Raw genomic sequence first — 17,248 nt, 5'->3', positions numbered from 1 at the left:
AAGTCACATAAAATAGTTTTGCAAGACATTTTCCAAGACATAATGCCTTGTGCGTATCTGAACTTCTGCCATCTGCACAGCTATATTCAGGCATGCGTATGTACATAAAGAGTGGACAAAAGTGCTGGTTTATATATTTATTCTGCTTCTGTTTAAATTTTGTCAAGAACAAAATTAAGAAAATGTCCAACCTCAAAAGGTTTTCTCAAGTTTCCTGTGGGTGTGGCAGTGAAATATGGTGAACTGTAGCAGATCATCAATGGAAAAATAACTATATTTATATGTTTATGGTGACTACAGAGTAACAATCTAACTGCAAAAAAAAGTGGTGTGGAGTTATTTACATGTACTTCTTTAGTGATAATTATAATGGAAGAGGTGTCTTGGTACTGAAAATACAATAATAGTCTTTAAAGACCCTCTCCATTTTTACGTTCTAATAATAGTCTAATTTCAAAAGAAGAGGGAGAGACAAGGGAAATTTCCTTCACATCAAGGAATAGCTGCTTTCATCTTTTTATTATTTTGGAAAAATGTAGTATTTGTATGAACATTTTAAATATTCACCAATATATGCTAAGATCTTTTCCTTTTTAATTTGGGCTTTACATCTTCAAAGTGAGCAACAGCATTTTAAATTTAATTTTTCAGTGAAACTTTGGAAGAGGAAATATGATGTCTCGACATACTGTTTTCTTTAAAAAAAAGACAACAAACATAACCCCAAACACAATGTACACACCCCACTCCTTCCCCACAGTTCTAGTCATTAGATACTCCAGGAAGTGATCTCCAATTTTTTTCTAAAAGAAGTCAGCATGTTGCTATTGCTTCTTGTCTTAAAGTTCATGTTTGATTTACCATTCAGTTTTGTAACACCATCACAGCAGACAGCTTACCACTTAAATGATAAAAGTTTCAATAGGCACTTTAGTGGAATTACGAAAAAGCTACCACTCTTCCACCATGATGCCAGAAAGCTACCTTCTTTCTAAGTCAGGTCAGTAAACTGCACCTTGTAGGCCTGAGCTTGTCTCACTGTAATTCCAGAGTAACAAAATAACAACAACAAAAACCTGTGTATGTTACAGGATCTATCATTCTTTCTCAAATCAAACCAAAGCTGACAGTATGATAAATGTAGTAACTTGCTGGAAACAATTGCTGTCTTTTATAATCAAAGTAATTGTGTCTTGTATAAAGCTTAGGTTTATCTTTTAAATTTGTTGTTGGTTTGCTTTTCTTTTTATTTCACTGTTGTAGTTGTACTTAAGTGACTTTGTCAGGGTTATAACTTTCTTCTCCGAACATATCTGCCAAGATCTTAAAGCGAGGTCCCCAGTCACTCAGATAGTCATAATCCTGATCTGCCTCTGTAGTGAGTGAGTCTATAGAGCTGAGAGACTCTGCAACAGATCCGTTTCCTTCATAAGCATAGGTTGCCAAGGAGTCATAAGGGGGTGCAGATGGATCTACATCATTTTCTTGCAGCCTTTGATTAATGAAATCTCTTATGTCTGTGTTATCTTCTGCTGGTGGTCTGTGGCGCGTAAAACGCAAGGTGTCTGGTTTTATGTCCCTGCGTATTTTATTATCTTCAATCACTTTGGGATTCCTCAGGGCACCGATGTCAAAAGCCTGGGTGTCCTCTTCTCCACCTCCTTCGTCATCATAATGGATGACATTATCTCTGATGTCTTCTTTAGAGGTCATCAGGGTGTCTTTCTTCTTCTGCCTCCGTAGTGCTACATACAGTACTACAATAACTGTAATGAGAGACAACTGAAGTTAAGACATGCAGAGAAATAATTTGGTACTCTGACGACACATCATTATATCTTTCTTTGAAAGCCACAAGCAATCAAAGGGACTTTTGTCCTTAGAAAAGAGCAGTGCTTAGCAGTGCTGCAGCCAATGAAAAATTATATGCTCTTTGACATATGAATCCAACTTTCCTAAGTGATTGCTGTACTGCTGGAGGAAGTATCAAATAATTTTCCTGCTGGCCTGCTCTGCAAACTAATAGAATTGAAAAGGACTTCAGGTTTTTAGTTCAGAGAGACATTTAAAAATATTTTTAAAAAATATTTTGCATAGAAAAATAGAGAAAAGAACCCTAAATTTACACTTGGAAGACAAGAATAAAAAACTAAACCAAAACCCCAACACAAAGAGTATTACAGAAAAAAAAAAAAATTGGAATTTTGAATAATAAATAATTTGAATAATTTCAAATTTTGAATTTTTGGAATACAGAAAAAAAATCCTACTCTATCTTTTTTAAAAAATCCTACTGTACACTTCAACCTCTTCAGGGATCTGCTTCAAGAAATTACTTGTTATAAGGTTCTGGAGAGAAGAGGGGTCTAGGAGAGCTGGTTGATTTTCAAGTATCATGTCCTCCAAACTCAACAGTGGTCCAACCTGAGGAGCAGGAAATCAAGAAAAGGCAGCAGGAAGCCTGCATTGATGAATAAGAAGCTCTTATCTAAACTCAGTGATAAAAAAGAGGCATCTAAGAGTTGAAAATAGCGACAGGTGAGCCAGGAGGAATATGCAGTGACAGTCTGAACACGCAGGAATGCGGTAAGGAAAGACAAAGCCCACATGGTGCTGTCTCAGGAGGGACACAAAGGGCAGCAAGAAGGGCTAGTACAAGTAAGATAGAAAGAAAGGGTAGAAAGGTAAAGGTGGGCCCACTGCTGAATGGGGCAGGGGAGCTGTTGCCAAATGACATGGAAAAGACCAACCTAGTCAGCAACTTCTTTGACTGTCTTCTTTTGTAAAGTTGTCCTTCAGTAATTCCATGTTTCTGAGACCAGAAGGAAGAAAGAAGACGTAATCTTTGGTAGAAGAGGATCAGGTTAGAGAATACTTGAACAAACTGGACATACAAGAGCATGGGATATGGTGAGATACAGATATGAATGATGAGGAAGGTGGCTGCTATTGTTGTGAGGCTATTTGTGATAATTTCTGAAAGGTCATGGTGACTGGGAAAGGTTTCTGAGAACTGGAGCAAGTGTCACTCCTATCTTCAAGTGGGGCAAGAAGAATGAGCTAGGGAACTAGAGCGGTCAGTCAGTCTCACCTTGATTTTTAGGAAAGTGATGGAGAAAATAATTCTGGAAACTAAGAAGGGGTGTAGGAGTAACAGGCATGTATTTATAAAGATGAAATTGTGCTTAACTCACTTGATACCCTTCTACAATAAGGTGACTGATTGATGAAGGGAGAAAAGTGCAATAATTTTATCCTAACTCTAGCAAAGGTTTTGTTATTGTTATGAAAGCATAACAATCTTCTCAGACAACCTGAGAAAGTGTGGACTATACAAGCAGATGGTGAGGTGGATTGCAAAGCTGCCAAACTGCCAGACCATAAAGGTTGTGAGAGATATTTCAAAGACCAGATCTCCATCTCTAATGGCCAATCTCTAATAAAGTACCACAGGATTTGGTACTGGGACTACTTTTGTTTAATATTTCCATAAATAGCCTGGATGGTGGGATTGAGTGTACCCTCAGCAAATTTTCAGGCAATAAAAAAGAGTGGTTGTGCCACTGTTCAAAGGGATCTCATGAGGCTAAGGGAGTGGACCAAAAGGAACACCATGATGTTCAACAAATAGAAATTCCAAGTCGCACACACAGAGGGGAGTAATTGCCTACTGAAGATGCTGTTGGCCAACTGACCAGAAAGCAGCTTGATGGATGAGGCCTTGAGATCCTGGTGGACAACAAGCTCACCATGAGCCATCAACGTGCCCTTGTATCAAAGAAGATCAACAGCATTTGGGACTGCATTAGGAGAAACACTGCTAGCAGGCCTAGTGAGATGGTCATTGCTCTCTGCTCAGCTCTTCTTATGCACACTCGGAGTTCTGGGCCCAGTTCTGGGCTCCTCACTGAAAGATGGACATGGACTCCCTGAAGTGAGTCCAATGTAGGCCCACAAAGATGATTAAGGGATGGGACCATCTGCCACACTAGCAGAGGCTAAGAGAGACAGGTCTGCTCATTTTGGAGAAGGCACAGGGGGATCTAACCAGTGTGCATAAATACCTGATGGATGGAAGTAAACAGAGCCAGGCTTTTCTGAGGGGTGTCCTGTCACAGGACAAGAGGCAATGGGCATAAATGAAATGTGGAAAAGTCCATTAAAAAGTTAGAAATAAAAGGGTTCTTTATCACCAGGTTGTCAAGCAGTAGAATATGTTCTGCAGAGAAGTTGTGGTGTATCCATCCTGCTCTAACTGGAATTGTGTCAAAGGAGACAGCATTCTTCTGCTTCAAAATACTGACATAAGTTATTTGGTTTACTTGGTTTTTGGTTTTGTTTTAAATTCTTCAGAATGAGTATATTTGTGAATTTAATTGCTATTCCATGGGAAGAGTGACCATTTGCCATTCTTGTTCTGATTTGAAATAATATTTTTTCTCAAAACATAACTTTTTGACACAGAGCAGAAATCCTGACTTTTACCCAATCTTACTCAGAAGCTATTTATGCAACCCTGAGTCTTTAGTAATTTACTTAAGTGGCACCTACATTATCCAAATGTAATGAGGTATTCACATGTTATATATTCTGTGTCAGGATCTATTTTTGGGTACACAGTAGACTATCATGGGACCTTGGAAGCCATTAGTATCAAAACAAGGCATAGGCCAACATCTGTAAGACTCAGTCTGATTTCTGAAGCCCACATGGTACCTGTGTAAGCATTAAAGTTGATTTTATTTCATTAGCAGTTGCTTCAGGCTATATCCCAAGTAAGATGCACTTTGGATAGGCTGTTAATAAGACAGTACATAAATATAAGGTAGAACAAATAATAATGCCACCTTATGAAATCAATGCCTGCCTAAAATAAAAAAGCTTCCTGTGAAGCTTTAAATAGATGTGGCCAGTAACAGTCTGTTACAATTACTTTCTCCTCTTCCATTTCTTCATTCTCCTTTTGCTTAAGTGGGCATGAAGAATTAAATAAAAGCTCTTACTATGTTCTTACTGCTGTTACTGTCAGTAGGACTTGTCTACCTCAGTAATAATCTAAAAAATGAATCTTTCAACAAAGTAATTTAAAATAATTTCAGAGAAAAAATTATGATTTGGGTTCCACTGAAAACTAATGTAATAAGTGATATTGCATGGATTAGCAGATTCATGGTCATGAGCAGTGCTTTGGGATATTCTTCTAGAAATGAAATGCCACACATTTTCCATGACTTTTGTTAAAAACTAGGGGAAGCTAGTGAATAATCAGAGGAAAGCACTTTGCAGGGTTTCATGAGAACTAACCTAGAAGTATAACAATACACAACAAGATTGCAATCAAAGCCCCTGTGCTGAGGCCAACTGGTAGGAAGATTGCTTCCACATTGCAGGACTGGATGGTGCCATCAGAATCACATCTGCAAACACGGATGGTCAAAGTGTTTGTGCTGCTCTGGATAGGGTAACTGCTGTCTTCAATTACTATTGGAAGAAAGTACAGCTCTTGCTGCCTTCTGCTGTAGCCATTTCTCCTGGTTTCAATCCCAGCTGTGTTGTCTGTAAAACATGACAGTCATTAGCAGATTTTTATTGTGTACTTCACTCCATATTTTAGCTTGTATCACCTTCAGTAATAGGTTGGTATTTCATATTTGACACTTGGTGAATGACATATTACATAATTGCCTTGTTTTCCCATTACAGAAGGCATTGTATTCTGACTGGTACAGTTATTTTTTCAGAGCCTTAAACAATACTTCTTTTCTTGTAAACCTCTTAACGGCTGAAATTTCAAAGACAAAAATAACTAAAAAATCTCCAAACAAAACATTACAAGTGTGATTCTGAAGACTTTTCAGGTTTTTTTCACCTGATCTCCTTACATTCTAAGCCTATGGTCCAAAGGATTTTGAATGCATATGAATTTAGAATAATGTCTGCATCAAATAATTAATTTCCTTAAAAATACAAAGTAATACACATGGACAATATGCAATAATTTTAGTTTTCCTGCCCCATTAAAAATAACTAGGGAAATTAAATGAGTACTAAAAAATTAGTAAATTAGTAGAATTTCCATCAATTAATCCACTTCTAGACTGTCATTTCTTCCCAGTCAGTTATTGATGTTTTCTGAATCAAAGTAGCAAGGAATTGATGCAAAGATTAAAATAATTACATTTAAAACAAAACTAAAATTAATTTGGCAGGGAATTAATGAGATGGCAGAACTAAATGAAAATAACCTGCTGCAATTACCATTTCTCCATGTCATGTATATTCTTTATTATATATTTTACAAGATATCACATGATGGTTTTCATGCCCCAGAGGTTGGTTACAAGGTAGAAGGATTAAGGGTGCTGAATTTCACACTCAAATACTGGTATGGAGTTCTGATTAAGGACAATAAGAAGGAACCCTAAATATCCAAAATTATGTATGTTATGATTAAACATCACTGAGAAGGTACAGAGCTAAAAAAATGCTTCAGACACCTTTTCATCAAACTCAAACATGGACAGGTCAAGTTCAGTTACACTTAGTTTTGAAAAGGAAAAAATATCTCAGAATAGTTGGAATCAAACCAGCTTCCATCTTCAGCTTTTTATTTTTCTCTATGATTAATCATCTGCACTGTATAAAAAATTTAAGAACTAATTTGAAGACATTCAGTTTAATCTTTTTTCTATTATTTTTTCCATATTTCTACTATTAGAATTATTTATATTCTTCTTTTTCCTCTAATTGAAACATTGAAGATCACTTTAATAGCTTACAATACAACTAAATGACTTTCCATCCTCCTTTGAGAAGAATCAATCATATAAGTCTCTTAACTCCTTGGTTTTGAACACTTTTTGTTGCTCTCTTATGACCCCTTTCAATTTTTCAAAGTTCTTTTGAAAATATGTACAGAGGTAGGTGTTTGAACTCTACACAGAAGAGTCTAGAGAAACTGAGATAGCTTCTGGTTCTTCAATCTGTTGGCAATAAATTAATTTATAGGCTATGTGTGAGAAAAGGAAATTCTGTCTCTTACATGAGCAATGGAGTGTACTCCACATGGAAGCTGCCCTCCAGAGAGCAGAGTGAGGCCAGCAAAGCAGGAAGAGGGAGACCTGCGCTCCCTTTGGAAGAACTCCAGCTCTGGCAGGGCATCACTTCTATTAACACTGTGGATTGATCTCAGTACTGCTGAAAGGCAACCTTGAGCTTCTGTCTCACTCCAGAACTCACTAAGTTATATTCTGAAGTTTGGGGCCTGGCTTCTCTTGGGTGCAGCACAAGAATACCTGCTGAAGTTACATCTGCTGAAGTATCAGACCACCCATGATTTTCAGTTGCATAGAATAGCATGGGATTAAGGCTTCTTGATATATTTAAAATTTTTAAATGCCATCTTTACTTGAAAAATCATTAATTGTACTACAGAGAACAACACTGTGTCCTCAAAAAATAGAAAAAAAATTGCTTTCACGAATTACCTGCTTCTTACGAACATAATTGCTAACTTAAAAGAAAAATGGTACTTGCTTTTAAAAGGTTTCTCCAGTGAAATTAATGTTGTGTTACTACACCTCTAAACTGTGCACAGAACAGAACTTCCTCCACTTTTTTTGGCAAGTAAAAGGCAGATGATATTGCAAGAGAGGGTTTTTGTTTGGACAGATTTTCTCCTAATATCTTTGCAAATCATCAATAATGAAAAAAGGTTTTATGGGGGTTTTTTTGGTCCTTGCATTGTGACAAATTGCATACTTCTTCTTTATTTTTTTTTGTTTCTAAATATTAGGAAATACTTTCAAAATTTTATGTCTTGGTGGTTTCCACTTTTTATCAGAATGTTGCACTTGTTTTTATACAGTAATGAAGGTTCATTAACAGACTACTGAGATCCAAAGTCATCTCAGTGTCAACATTACTGGTTAAAACAGGGAAATTTAATTATCTAATAATACTTGAACAATTTCCTCACCAAACTTGCATGCTAATCACACTTTACAAAAGCTGTAATTACTGTATAGACTTACTAAGTTTAAAAATTATTTTGATGAATTGAATCTGCTAAAATTACCTAAGAAGACTTCTTTTTAAAGCAGAACTTTGTAATTATTATTAAAAAAAAGCAAAAAATAAACCAACTTTGGTGAAGTTAAAGAAATTAAAGATTTAATGATTTAAAGAAATCTTAAAAAAAATATTAAAGGTATTTAGAAATACATAGTATTGATGTTCTAAGACTATATAATCATGAAGATTCTACCCATAGGGGCCTTAAAATATGTTCCAGAGCAAAGTAATGCCCTAATCTTCCAAGAACAGAAGTAAGGGAACCTGGATCTGTTGTAAAGTTATCCTTCGTATTCATTGAGCTCTCTGTCTCAAGAGAATTGTTTGAATGCCATTTGATAAAGTGTGTTAGATCTACATAATTTTGGTTTTATAAGATACTATTATTCATGTCTACAATATTATGAATGGTTTCACTATATTCTCTATTTATGAATCCTTAAGTGAAGTTCTTGGCTCATCAGTTCAATCTTTTTAACAATCTATGACACACAAAGATAAAAGCCACTATTTAGTTTCAGAATAAACCATTTTCATTGTATCAGCCTCACAGGAGAGTTATACATAAAGAGAAAAGAAGCACAGTTTGTTTTTTCAAATTTATTTCTCCCTGGCCTTTCTTCAGGATTAATAGTGGTCATTGGCTTTAGTTTTCTATTATGTTGTTGGCTTTAGTTTTCTATTACGTAACAATGTCAATAGTGCATGGCTTCAAAAGTTATGTTGGCCATATACATAATTTAAATACATTTTTTTAAAAGGCTATAAAAAGGCTTTTGCAATTTTATTTCAATTGGTGTATTAATTTCTAGCACTTTTAAGGGCTTGGGTCACAAGAAAACCCAAGAAAGGGCTTAATTCACAAGAAAGGAACCTTTACCTCACAAATGATATAAACTCAAATTTAAATTGAAAACAGCAATGAAAAAATTAAGAATTATAGACTTTTTTACATAATGATACTTATAACCTGCACAGTCGATGTTTTTGAACTTTGTTGGATGGCTTTAGATGTTCTTTCTTTGAAGTGTAATTTAAATTTAAAGATCATCTAATAGCTCAAATACTTCTTTTTCTCTTATTTGACTAAAGTAGCTAGTGATGAAAATTTACTACAGTTTTGGTTTAGCTGTGTCTGTTCACAAGACTACATCCTTGAAGATGCTTACAGTAGAAAAAAATAGATAAATTTTTTTGTTTTGGTTTTTTTCTTTGCCATCTAACAAAAGAGTTCAAGTTACAAAGGAGAAAAAAGTATATTCAGTTATGACAAAAATTGGAAGAAAAATCAGGGATGCCAGTTGTATAAATTTCCAAGTTATTAAGGGTGTTGTACTTCAGCAGCTCTGTCGATATTTAGAACTCACTCTTCTGCAGGACTACGTATCCTCAAGAAAGCACAATATCTGGGTACTTTGAAAATGGTTAGCAAAGTCATAGTATTTAAACAAGACAGCAATAGTGCCTTGTTTAAAGGTATACCTGCATTGGCATATGGATTCTTCCTGAGATACTGAATGATAAAAAGGAAGAAAATAAAACAGGTAGCAGTGTTTTTGAAGGCCTGTAGGGAAATCTCAGCCTTTGGTGTTCTGACAATTCCTGCCCCTAAAAATAAGAAAAGGTGCAAGACCTGAATTTATATTAATATAAGTCCCAGAGAGTTTAGCAATTAGAAATGTCAAAGAAAAATATTAGGTTTGCTAAAACAACTGTAATTGAAAGTAAACATATTTGTCATTGTAACTACAGTCTGCTGCCCTGAAAGAGAGTTATGGGTAACCAACTTACTTCTGTAGTCATGGACTGTGAAGTTTGGTTTGTTGGAAGCCTCAGATGACAGTTTGAAGGAAAACCTTTGCCCAGCTGGTGACAAATCTTTATCTGCTGCAGTGATGGTCTGTATCACCTGAAACCAGATTAATTCTGAATCAGTTCACTCTTCCAAAAGAAGCAGTTTTGTAGAAGTGCAAAGTGAACATCAAACAAAACCGTTGAAAGTGAGATCTTGCCGGGTTACTGTCATTCCTTCAAAACACTGCACAGTGGAGGCAAGAAGTCTCAATTCTATAATCACCAGAGAACTCAAAAGGTCTTGCTTTGATAAAAATCAGAAAGATTCACTGTATATTCATGGTATTTAAAATTTATTTTTTATATTAAAATGCTAGTGATGGCTTTTGGTTGAATGGTATTAAATGCACAATAAAGGGTGGCTCAGGCCCATATAATTGGAGAAATTAAAAAAAAATAGACTGCAAATTGACCATAAAAGTCAACAAACAGAATTCCAATCTGTATTTCCAACACAGACATCTTGTTTGTAGAAGAATTGATGTAATTTTTAAACCCAGAAATTTCTACTGCTATAAATAATAAGGAAAGAAAAATCAAAAGAGCAAACATAACAAATTTGAAATACCTGTCCTGGCTTGGCATTTTCACATACAGATGTCTCATATGGAACTGAAATTTCAGGAGGAAACTCGTTGACATCCAAAACATTTATTATAACATTGACTTTGCTGGTTAATAGTGGGTTACCTATAAATAATTTTAGAAGAAAAAGATTACATTTGTTGTCATCACCAGTCTCATAAACTGTCATAAACTTGTGATCTCAGTACTGTGGCTCCCAAAAACCCTTGACTTCCATTTATTTTTTATTTGAACTAAGAAGAAAACGGAAACAAACTTATCATTTTTTACCAGACTTTGATCCATTAGTCTTCATGGGTTTAGGAATCATTCAGGGGAATTATGTTTATCAAAGCATAAATGGAAAAGAAGTGAAGTTGCACCTGTTATTAAAGATGCAAACTTTTTTCAGATCACTTTTCATTAAGCCTGTGGAAAACACTTCCAATGATTAAAACTGAATTCTGTTTTCCACAACTAAATGCAGAAAATCAATATTTATTGCCTGGCCATTGTTTAAATCTTCAAGATATTAAGGAGGCAAGTAGAGCATACCGATTTAGAACACAGAGAAAGAGAGAAAGATATGGAAAAACAAAATCTTGCTGCCAGCCAGACGGAGTCAGTGTTAAATTTAGCAGTGGAACACTCACAGCTAGCATTCAAATATTTGGCCATGTCATGAAAGGTATTTCTTTAGCTGCAAAAGTGTTTGCAGGCAGCAAATACTTTTGTGCAAAAGAAATGTTAAACAACAGTATACACCATGTTTCTTTCCACTGTCCTTCCTCTATAGATAATCTTCATCAGTCACTAGATGCATTTTATAAACAAGTTTACTTGCAAGTACAATGTCTGACAAAACAGACCCCAGTACAATACAAAGCAGATAATGTACTCTTTTACTTCATGCTGAGACCTCCTGCAAAATAGAAAATATGTGAACAATAGTACAGCTGGTGAGTCAAAAGTATAATTATTTTATCCTTTTTCACTTAAGATGAGTGGCAGAAACAGTTAACTACAGAAAAAAATCTATAGCATAAATCAGGGTGTTGTAGGAATGACAACATGAGATCATGTTTTAGTACAAGAGGAGCTGTCTTGAATCTTCAGGAATAAATCATAGAATCATAGAATCATAGAATCATAGAATCATAGAATGGCTTTGGTGGGAAGGAACTTTAAAGATATCTAGTTCCAAGCCCCCTGCCACATGCAGAGACACCTTCCACTAGACCAGATTGCTCAAAGTCCCTTCCAACTTGGTCTTGAACATTTCCAGGGATGGGGCACCCACAACTCCTCTGGGCAACCTGTACCAGAGGCTCAGCACCCTCACTGTAACAAGTTTCTATCTTGTATCCAATCCAAAGCTACTCTCTTTCAGTTTGAAGTCATTCCCCTGTCCTGTCATTACATGCTGCTGTCAAAACTTCTTGTAAGCTCCCTTCAGGTACTGGAAGGCCACAATTAAGTCATTCCAGAGTGTCCTCTTCTCCAGGCTGTAAAAGCTCAGTTGTCTCAGCCTGTCTTCATAGAAGACATGCTCCAACCCTCTGATCATCTTCATGGCCCTCAATGGACCTTTCAAATTATTTGCATTGGGCACTTGCTTTGCAGCTTGTATAATCCTTGGCATTTCTTTTTTTTTTATCACTAACATAGCAAAGGGCAAAGTCTCTTCACGTTGTCACTGTAAAACATTTGCATACTTTCTTCCTTATTCTTAGGAGCTACTAAATGCAGTAGTAGTTTCCGGAGACCTCTGTCAAAACCAAAGGTATTCCCCAATTATTTCCTAGTTACACAGGACTAGCTGAAGATGAACTTTGTTTTACCTATTTACGAGTAGTAGATAAACTGACCAAGCTATAAACACATCTGGGAACCTAGAAGACAACAAAAATGCACTACCCAGATCACACATTTTTAGTCCCTGCCTATTAATTTAATAGAGAAATATTTAATATTTAATATAGAAATATATATAATGACATCTCTTTGAATTATCATTTATTTCCAATTCAGCATTATTCCTACTTGCAGAATGTCTCTGTGGAGGAGGGCATTGTGCAGTACAATCAAAGGGACAGTTTAGTCTAGCAACTAGGAATTGGGCACTCATTCCTTAGGTGCTTGAAGAGCTGGAAGAAATCTAGATCAGTTGTTCACAGTTGAATTGGTTCCTTTATATAATAGGAAATTAAAAAAAAAAAAATTAAGAAGTTATTTTATTCAGTAGAGGGCAAGACCTCTATAGAGAGATCAGAAAATCCCTGAACAGGTCAAATTCATACAGCTACTGGGAGAAACAATCTGACCTGAAACTTCCCTCCTAGCAGTACTCACTGAAAAGGACACAGCAACTCACATGGAGTAACTCAGGTTTTGCTTTAGATGTTTTTGTGTGTCTGTGTTCATTTTAAGGTACAATACTGAGGAACAGGGGTTCAGGACATATTCTTCAAACAGATTAGAGATTAATGCATTGCCACCAAAATACAGGCGGAGATGTCCATTTCCTTTTAAAAATATGTTCACAGTGCCTTTCCAATAAAACTTTTGAATGTATTTAAAATTTATCCGTCATGTACATGAAAATATCAGATGATTTTGGTAATTTCTGTTAGATATGTCAGTTTCTTCAGGAAGTTTTTTATGTCATATTTTTGTAAAGTAGCTAGTATAAATTACTTTTTTCTGCTTTTTGCAACCTTTTAGGTAATATGTGACCTATATTTTTAAAATTAACAAAAGGATTTGACATTTTTCACCCTCAAAATCAAAACAGGATAGCATGCTCTGGAAGTATACGTGAATATGAGTACACTTTTTTACATTTATTTCTCACTGATGGTATCTGATTTATTCTCTGGGGTTCTTTGAAAGATATATTAGAGGCCAAAATCTTCTATTCATAAGTATTTCAGCAAACTAGAATTTTACCTTGCACAAATGGTCTGGAAAAGACAGATATGAGAGTAAACAGAATTACTAGAGCCTAAGATGAATTTATTTCAGGTTTTCATTCTGTTTATATGATTTTCTCTCTGGTTTGCACAGACATCATTTTAACTACTTGTATATATAAATGAAGACTGCAAGAAGATTGTGTACAGCTTTGAATTCATATGAAATACCAAAGACCTGTAATACTTGATGTGAGCAAGCATGAAGGATTGCATTTAAAATACTACTTTGCAAACTTGACCTCCATTTTCTCTGGTTTTTGGTTGATGTTTCACTCAAATTCAAGTCTTCATGAACCCTGTGAACACAATTGTGACGTCCATACTGGTATCATTGAGTGAGTCACTAAAAACATCTGCTTATGCCTTTTAAACCCAGATTACACAGACGAGAAGACAAACTGGTAAATCATGAACCTAGAAATTAAAAAACTGATTTCATGTTTTAATTCTGCCTGTAAGATATAGGAAAATTATTTAGCTTCATTAATTTCTTTTATCAACTTAATTAGTTGACTTAATTTTCCCTTTTTTTTCCTGTCTGTACAACAGTGACCATCCTGCTTCCTTTTTTTGCTTGATTACCATCATTTGTCAGCATCTTAATGGTTCAAAGCCATTACAGCAGTAGAAAACATGTAACATTCTTTGAATAATGAACTTGTGAAAATCCAAGGTATCTGAGAAAATAGATACTGACTATTGAGGAGAACTGCTGATTCCTTAATCCCAGTTATGGTATGCAGTAGAAGATCAATTCCATCTTGTGATTTAAGGTGAGGTTTCTTTTAACATTCTAAAAATTTGGACCTAGACATAGCTGAGTTAGGAAGATGGTTTGGACAGGAAGGATTATTACTTCCTGTTTTTTATTATTTATTTTTTTTATTAAACTTTATTATAAGTTTATTATTACTTACCTTAAATTATGCCTTGAGGACAGGAAAGCAGAAGTAAGTTCTTATGCATTTTATTTATGGCCTCTTTTGTAAAATGGAAAAAACCCACTTCCATACTAGGTAATTAGGCAGCATATGGAGGAATTTTGACCACTGGACTGGTTTTTTTTTTATGCCACTCTTGTGGCAGCTCTTGGTACAGTTTTGGCCCGTGGCAACCAGTGGTCTTGTGGACAATTCACATGCATGTACTGGGAATTAGTAAGGGCAGGGACTACTCTTAAAGGATCAATTTACATGTGGGGACTCTGGAAGGTAAGAAGGCATAGAAATGAGATAAATGAGCTGCTTCATGCCATCTGGCCTTTGTGATTGAAATGAATGACAGCCACGTTTAATTTATTAGTTTGGATAGGTTCTGTGGCATCAAAAAATATTCAGAAACAGCAACCATGCAGACTACTAGGGTATTGATTTATTTGAATTATTAAGAAACAAAACAACAAGCTAAAATGAAATATAGTCATGTAATAAAAAAAAGTACAGAGGAATTGGGAAGTGAAATGGGGGAAAAAAAATGTGAGTCTGAAACATCTTCCACCTGTTCAAGCACTTTGTCCTATACAAAACCCGAACTTTATATCTCTGAATGGGTTAGGGATGTTCTGCATTCAGCTGCCTTCTCAGTATGTCTGCAGAACAGTCATCCATTTCCTGCCTAAAAATATCTCCATTCAAGGACAATTCAAGAAAAGTTAGTTTACAGAATGACCATTAGGATGTGCCTAAAAAGTGTGGGAGGTGTTGTTGTTGCTATTCTCTCACAATGACAAAACAAAATTTTAGCAATGACATTTTTAAATAACATGATATCTTACTAGTTATAAGTCTACTTATTTATTCTTATTTTATAAAGACATATATATATATGTCCTTATAGACAGATAAAGTCACCAGGAAAATACTTCAATAACAATACTGTCTGTTCTTTTCTGAAGAAAGTTTATGCAGCTAATTTCAATACTGGTCCACATTTTTAAATAGTCATGTATATGTGAAGGCACTTTTCAGTGTGTTTTCCCTGTGATAAGGGACGACAGTTTCAGTTTCTATGTCAGCACTGGACGACAATTTTTTTATATCAATATTTCTTCAAATATAGCAATTTTCCCTCAATCTTTTTCATTTTTTTTCTCTCTAACCCTTATATTTTACTTTTGTGCAGTGTGTCATCCCTCAATCCTCCACCCTTATTTCTAAGCTCTTAGTCAGACAATTGCACATACTGTTTTGACAGTTACTATAGCCCAAATCCTTCCAAATTTTGCCAGTTACTAGTATAGTAGAGATCTGGCAATTGTTACCATTATAGATAATGGTCAATAGATAAATATTTTGGGATATGCTGCAATAAAGCACAGATATGTTTTACCTGCAGATTCTTAGTATAGCAATTGATAAAATTCGGGATATCAAAATATATAGTATTTGCCACAGCTCTGCTTAAATATCATACTATTATATATATGTGTCCATGGACAAATAAATTTCAGGGTTTTAGACATCTTTAATTACTATTGGGAGTAATAAACAGATTTAAATCAAGTTTACTAAAACTGTTTCCCTTGCCACAGGAAAAAAAATTTACAAATCTCAAATGTCCTTTGCCCACTACTAAGCCTAAATAGTTAAGCTTTACTGAAACATAGACCATGATGAGACCTTCTTTCTGCATCTGCCTGCCTTTCAGTTTCTCTGGAAACAAATTACAGTTCTGCTGGTTTTTCTGTGAGTATACACCTGCACAGATATCTCCGTGGACTCAACCACTTCTGACAGCTTAGGCTTCTCTGTTTGTGTATGTCTTTTCCAATCTAGGGATAAAATTCAATCATTCATTTGACTGGTGTTCTCTTTATATTTTCAGATTCCCAGGAGTGAGCCCATCGTTCTTTTTGAGATAACTACAACTGAGAATTAGGGGTTTTTTTTATCTGAAATAATATATACCATCTCTGCTTCCCAAATCTCCCTCTTCCTGTTAGTATCATGTATTCACTTTTGAAGACTCAGTCAAACAATACATTGAGGAAAACATGCTATTTGCTACAGAAACTTGCCTTTTCTGACACATAAACAACATAGAATGAATAAGAAATACAGCATGATCCTCTTCTACAGCATAATGATGTCAACAGAAAGAATTCTGTGGCCTTTGCACAACTGCTAAGTGACCAAAAGATTTGTATTCAAAGCATGAGATATACCCATGAGAATTACAGTTTGACAAGAAAATGAATGAGAAATGCTACACATATGGATAGCAATGAAGAAAGTTGCAGGCACATAATATAGTGGAAGAAAGGACGTATAAAAAATAAGGCTATGCAGAAGACACAAAGATAAGAAAGGAAATTATCCCACCACAAATCACATAGGAAAAGAACGGTTTAGGCATAAAATTTTGGGCAGAGAGAAGAGATAAGAGCAGAGATGCAGCACACAGATTGTTTTAGGGCATTAAATCTTGACTTAATTTTAGTGTACTTTTTATCTGAGTATAAAATGACTCTTTAAATTTTTCTGCCTTCAAAAAACACATCGATACACCTGTTTTTTGACTAACCTAATTTCATATGAAGTGACTTAGAAAATCAAAAATCATAACTGGAAGGCACCCATACAGCTCCATTATGAAAAAAACATTTTTCAGCTTCTAAGGGAACTGTGGTTACATGAGATCTGCTAGCAAAACCTTACTAAACAGGGCTGATTGAACTTCACAATTATCCTCATGAGTCTGGGAAAATGATATTCATTGAACCTTCTTAAATAAACACTTGGCAATTCAAGTAGTCTTCACATTATATTTATACCTGAGCATTA

The 17,248-nt window shown here is 35.2% G+C and overlaps 1 protein-coding gene across 5 annotated transcripts in view; it reads right to left on the bottom strand.

Annotated features, from left to right (window-relative positions):
- Nucleotides 1-500: 500 nt before the first annotated feature.
- Nucleotides 501-17,248, bottom strand: part of CDH12 (cadherin 12) — a 638,327-nt gene continuing 621,579 nt past the window's right edge. For all 5 annotated transcript variants that reach the window (XM_071453742.1, XM_071453733.1, XM_071453753.1 and 2 more), the window contains 4 exons: nt 10,496-10,617; nt 9,865-9,982; nt 5,305-5,556; nt 501-1,766 (listed from right to left, as the gene is read on the bottom strand). In XM_071453742.1, the coding sequence (XP_071309843.1) occupies nt 1,270-1,766; nt 5,305-5,556; nt 9,865-9,982; nt 10,496-10,617 (989 nt within the window). In that variant the 3' untranslated portion in view covers nt 501-1,269. The remainder of the gene's footprint in view (nt 1,767-5,304; nt 5,557-9,864; nt 9,983-10,495; nt 10,618-17,248) is intronic.

The sequence above is a fragment of the Agelaius tricolor genome, unplaced genomic scaffold, assembly GCF_023055355.1.
Source record: "Agelaius tricolor isolate 1412-34295 unplaced genomic scaffold, bAgeTri1.0.p SCAF_2, whole genome shotgun sequence".
NCBI classification, from domain to species: domain Eukaryota; kingdom Metazoa; phylum Chordata; class Aves; order Passeriformes; family Icteridae; genus Agelaius; species Agelaius tricolor.
The sequence above is the reverse complement of the archived record's forward strand: the minus strand, read 5'-3'. Positions and strand labels throughout refer to the sequence as shown.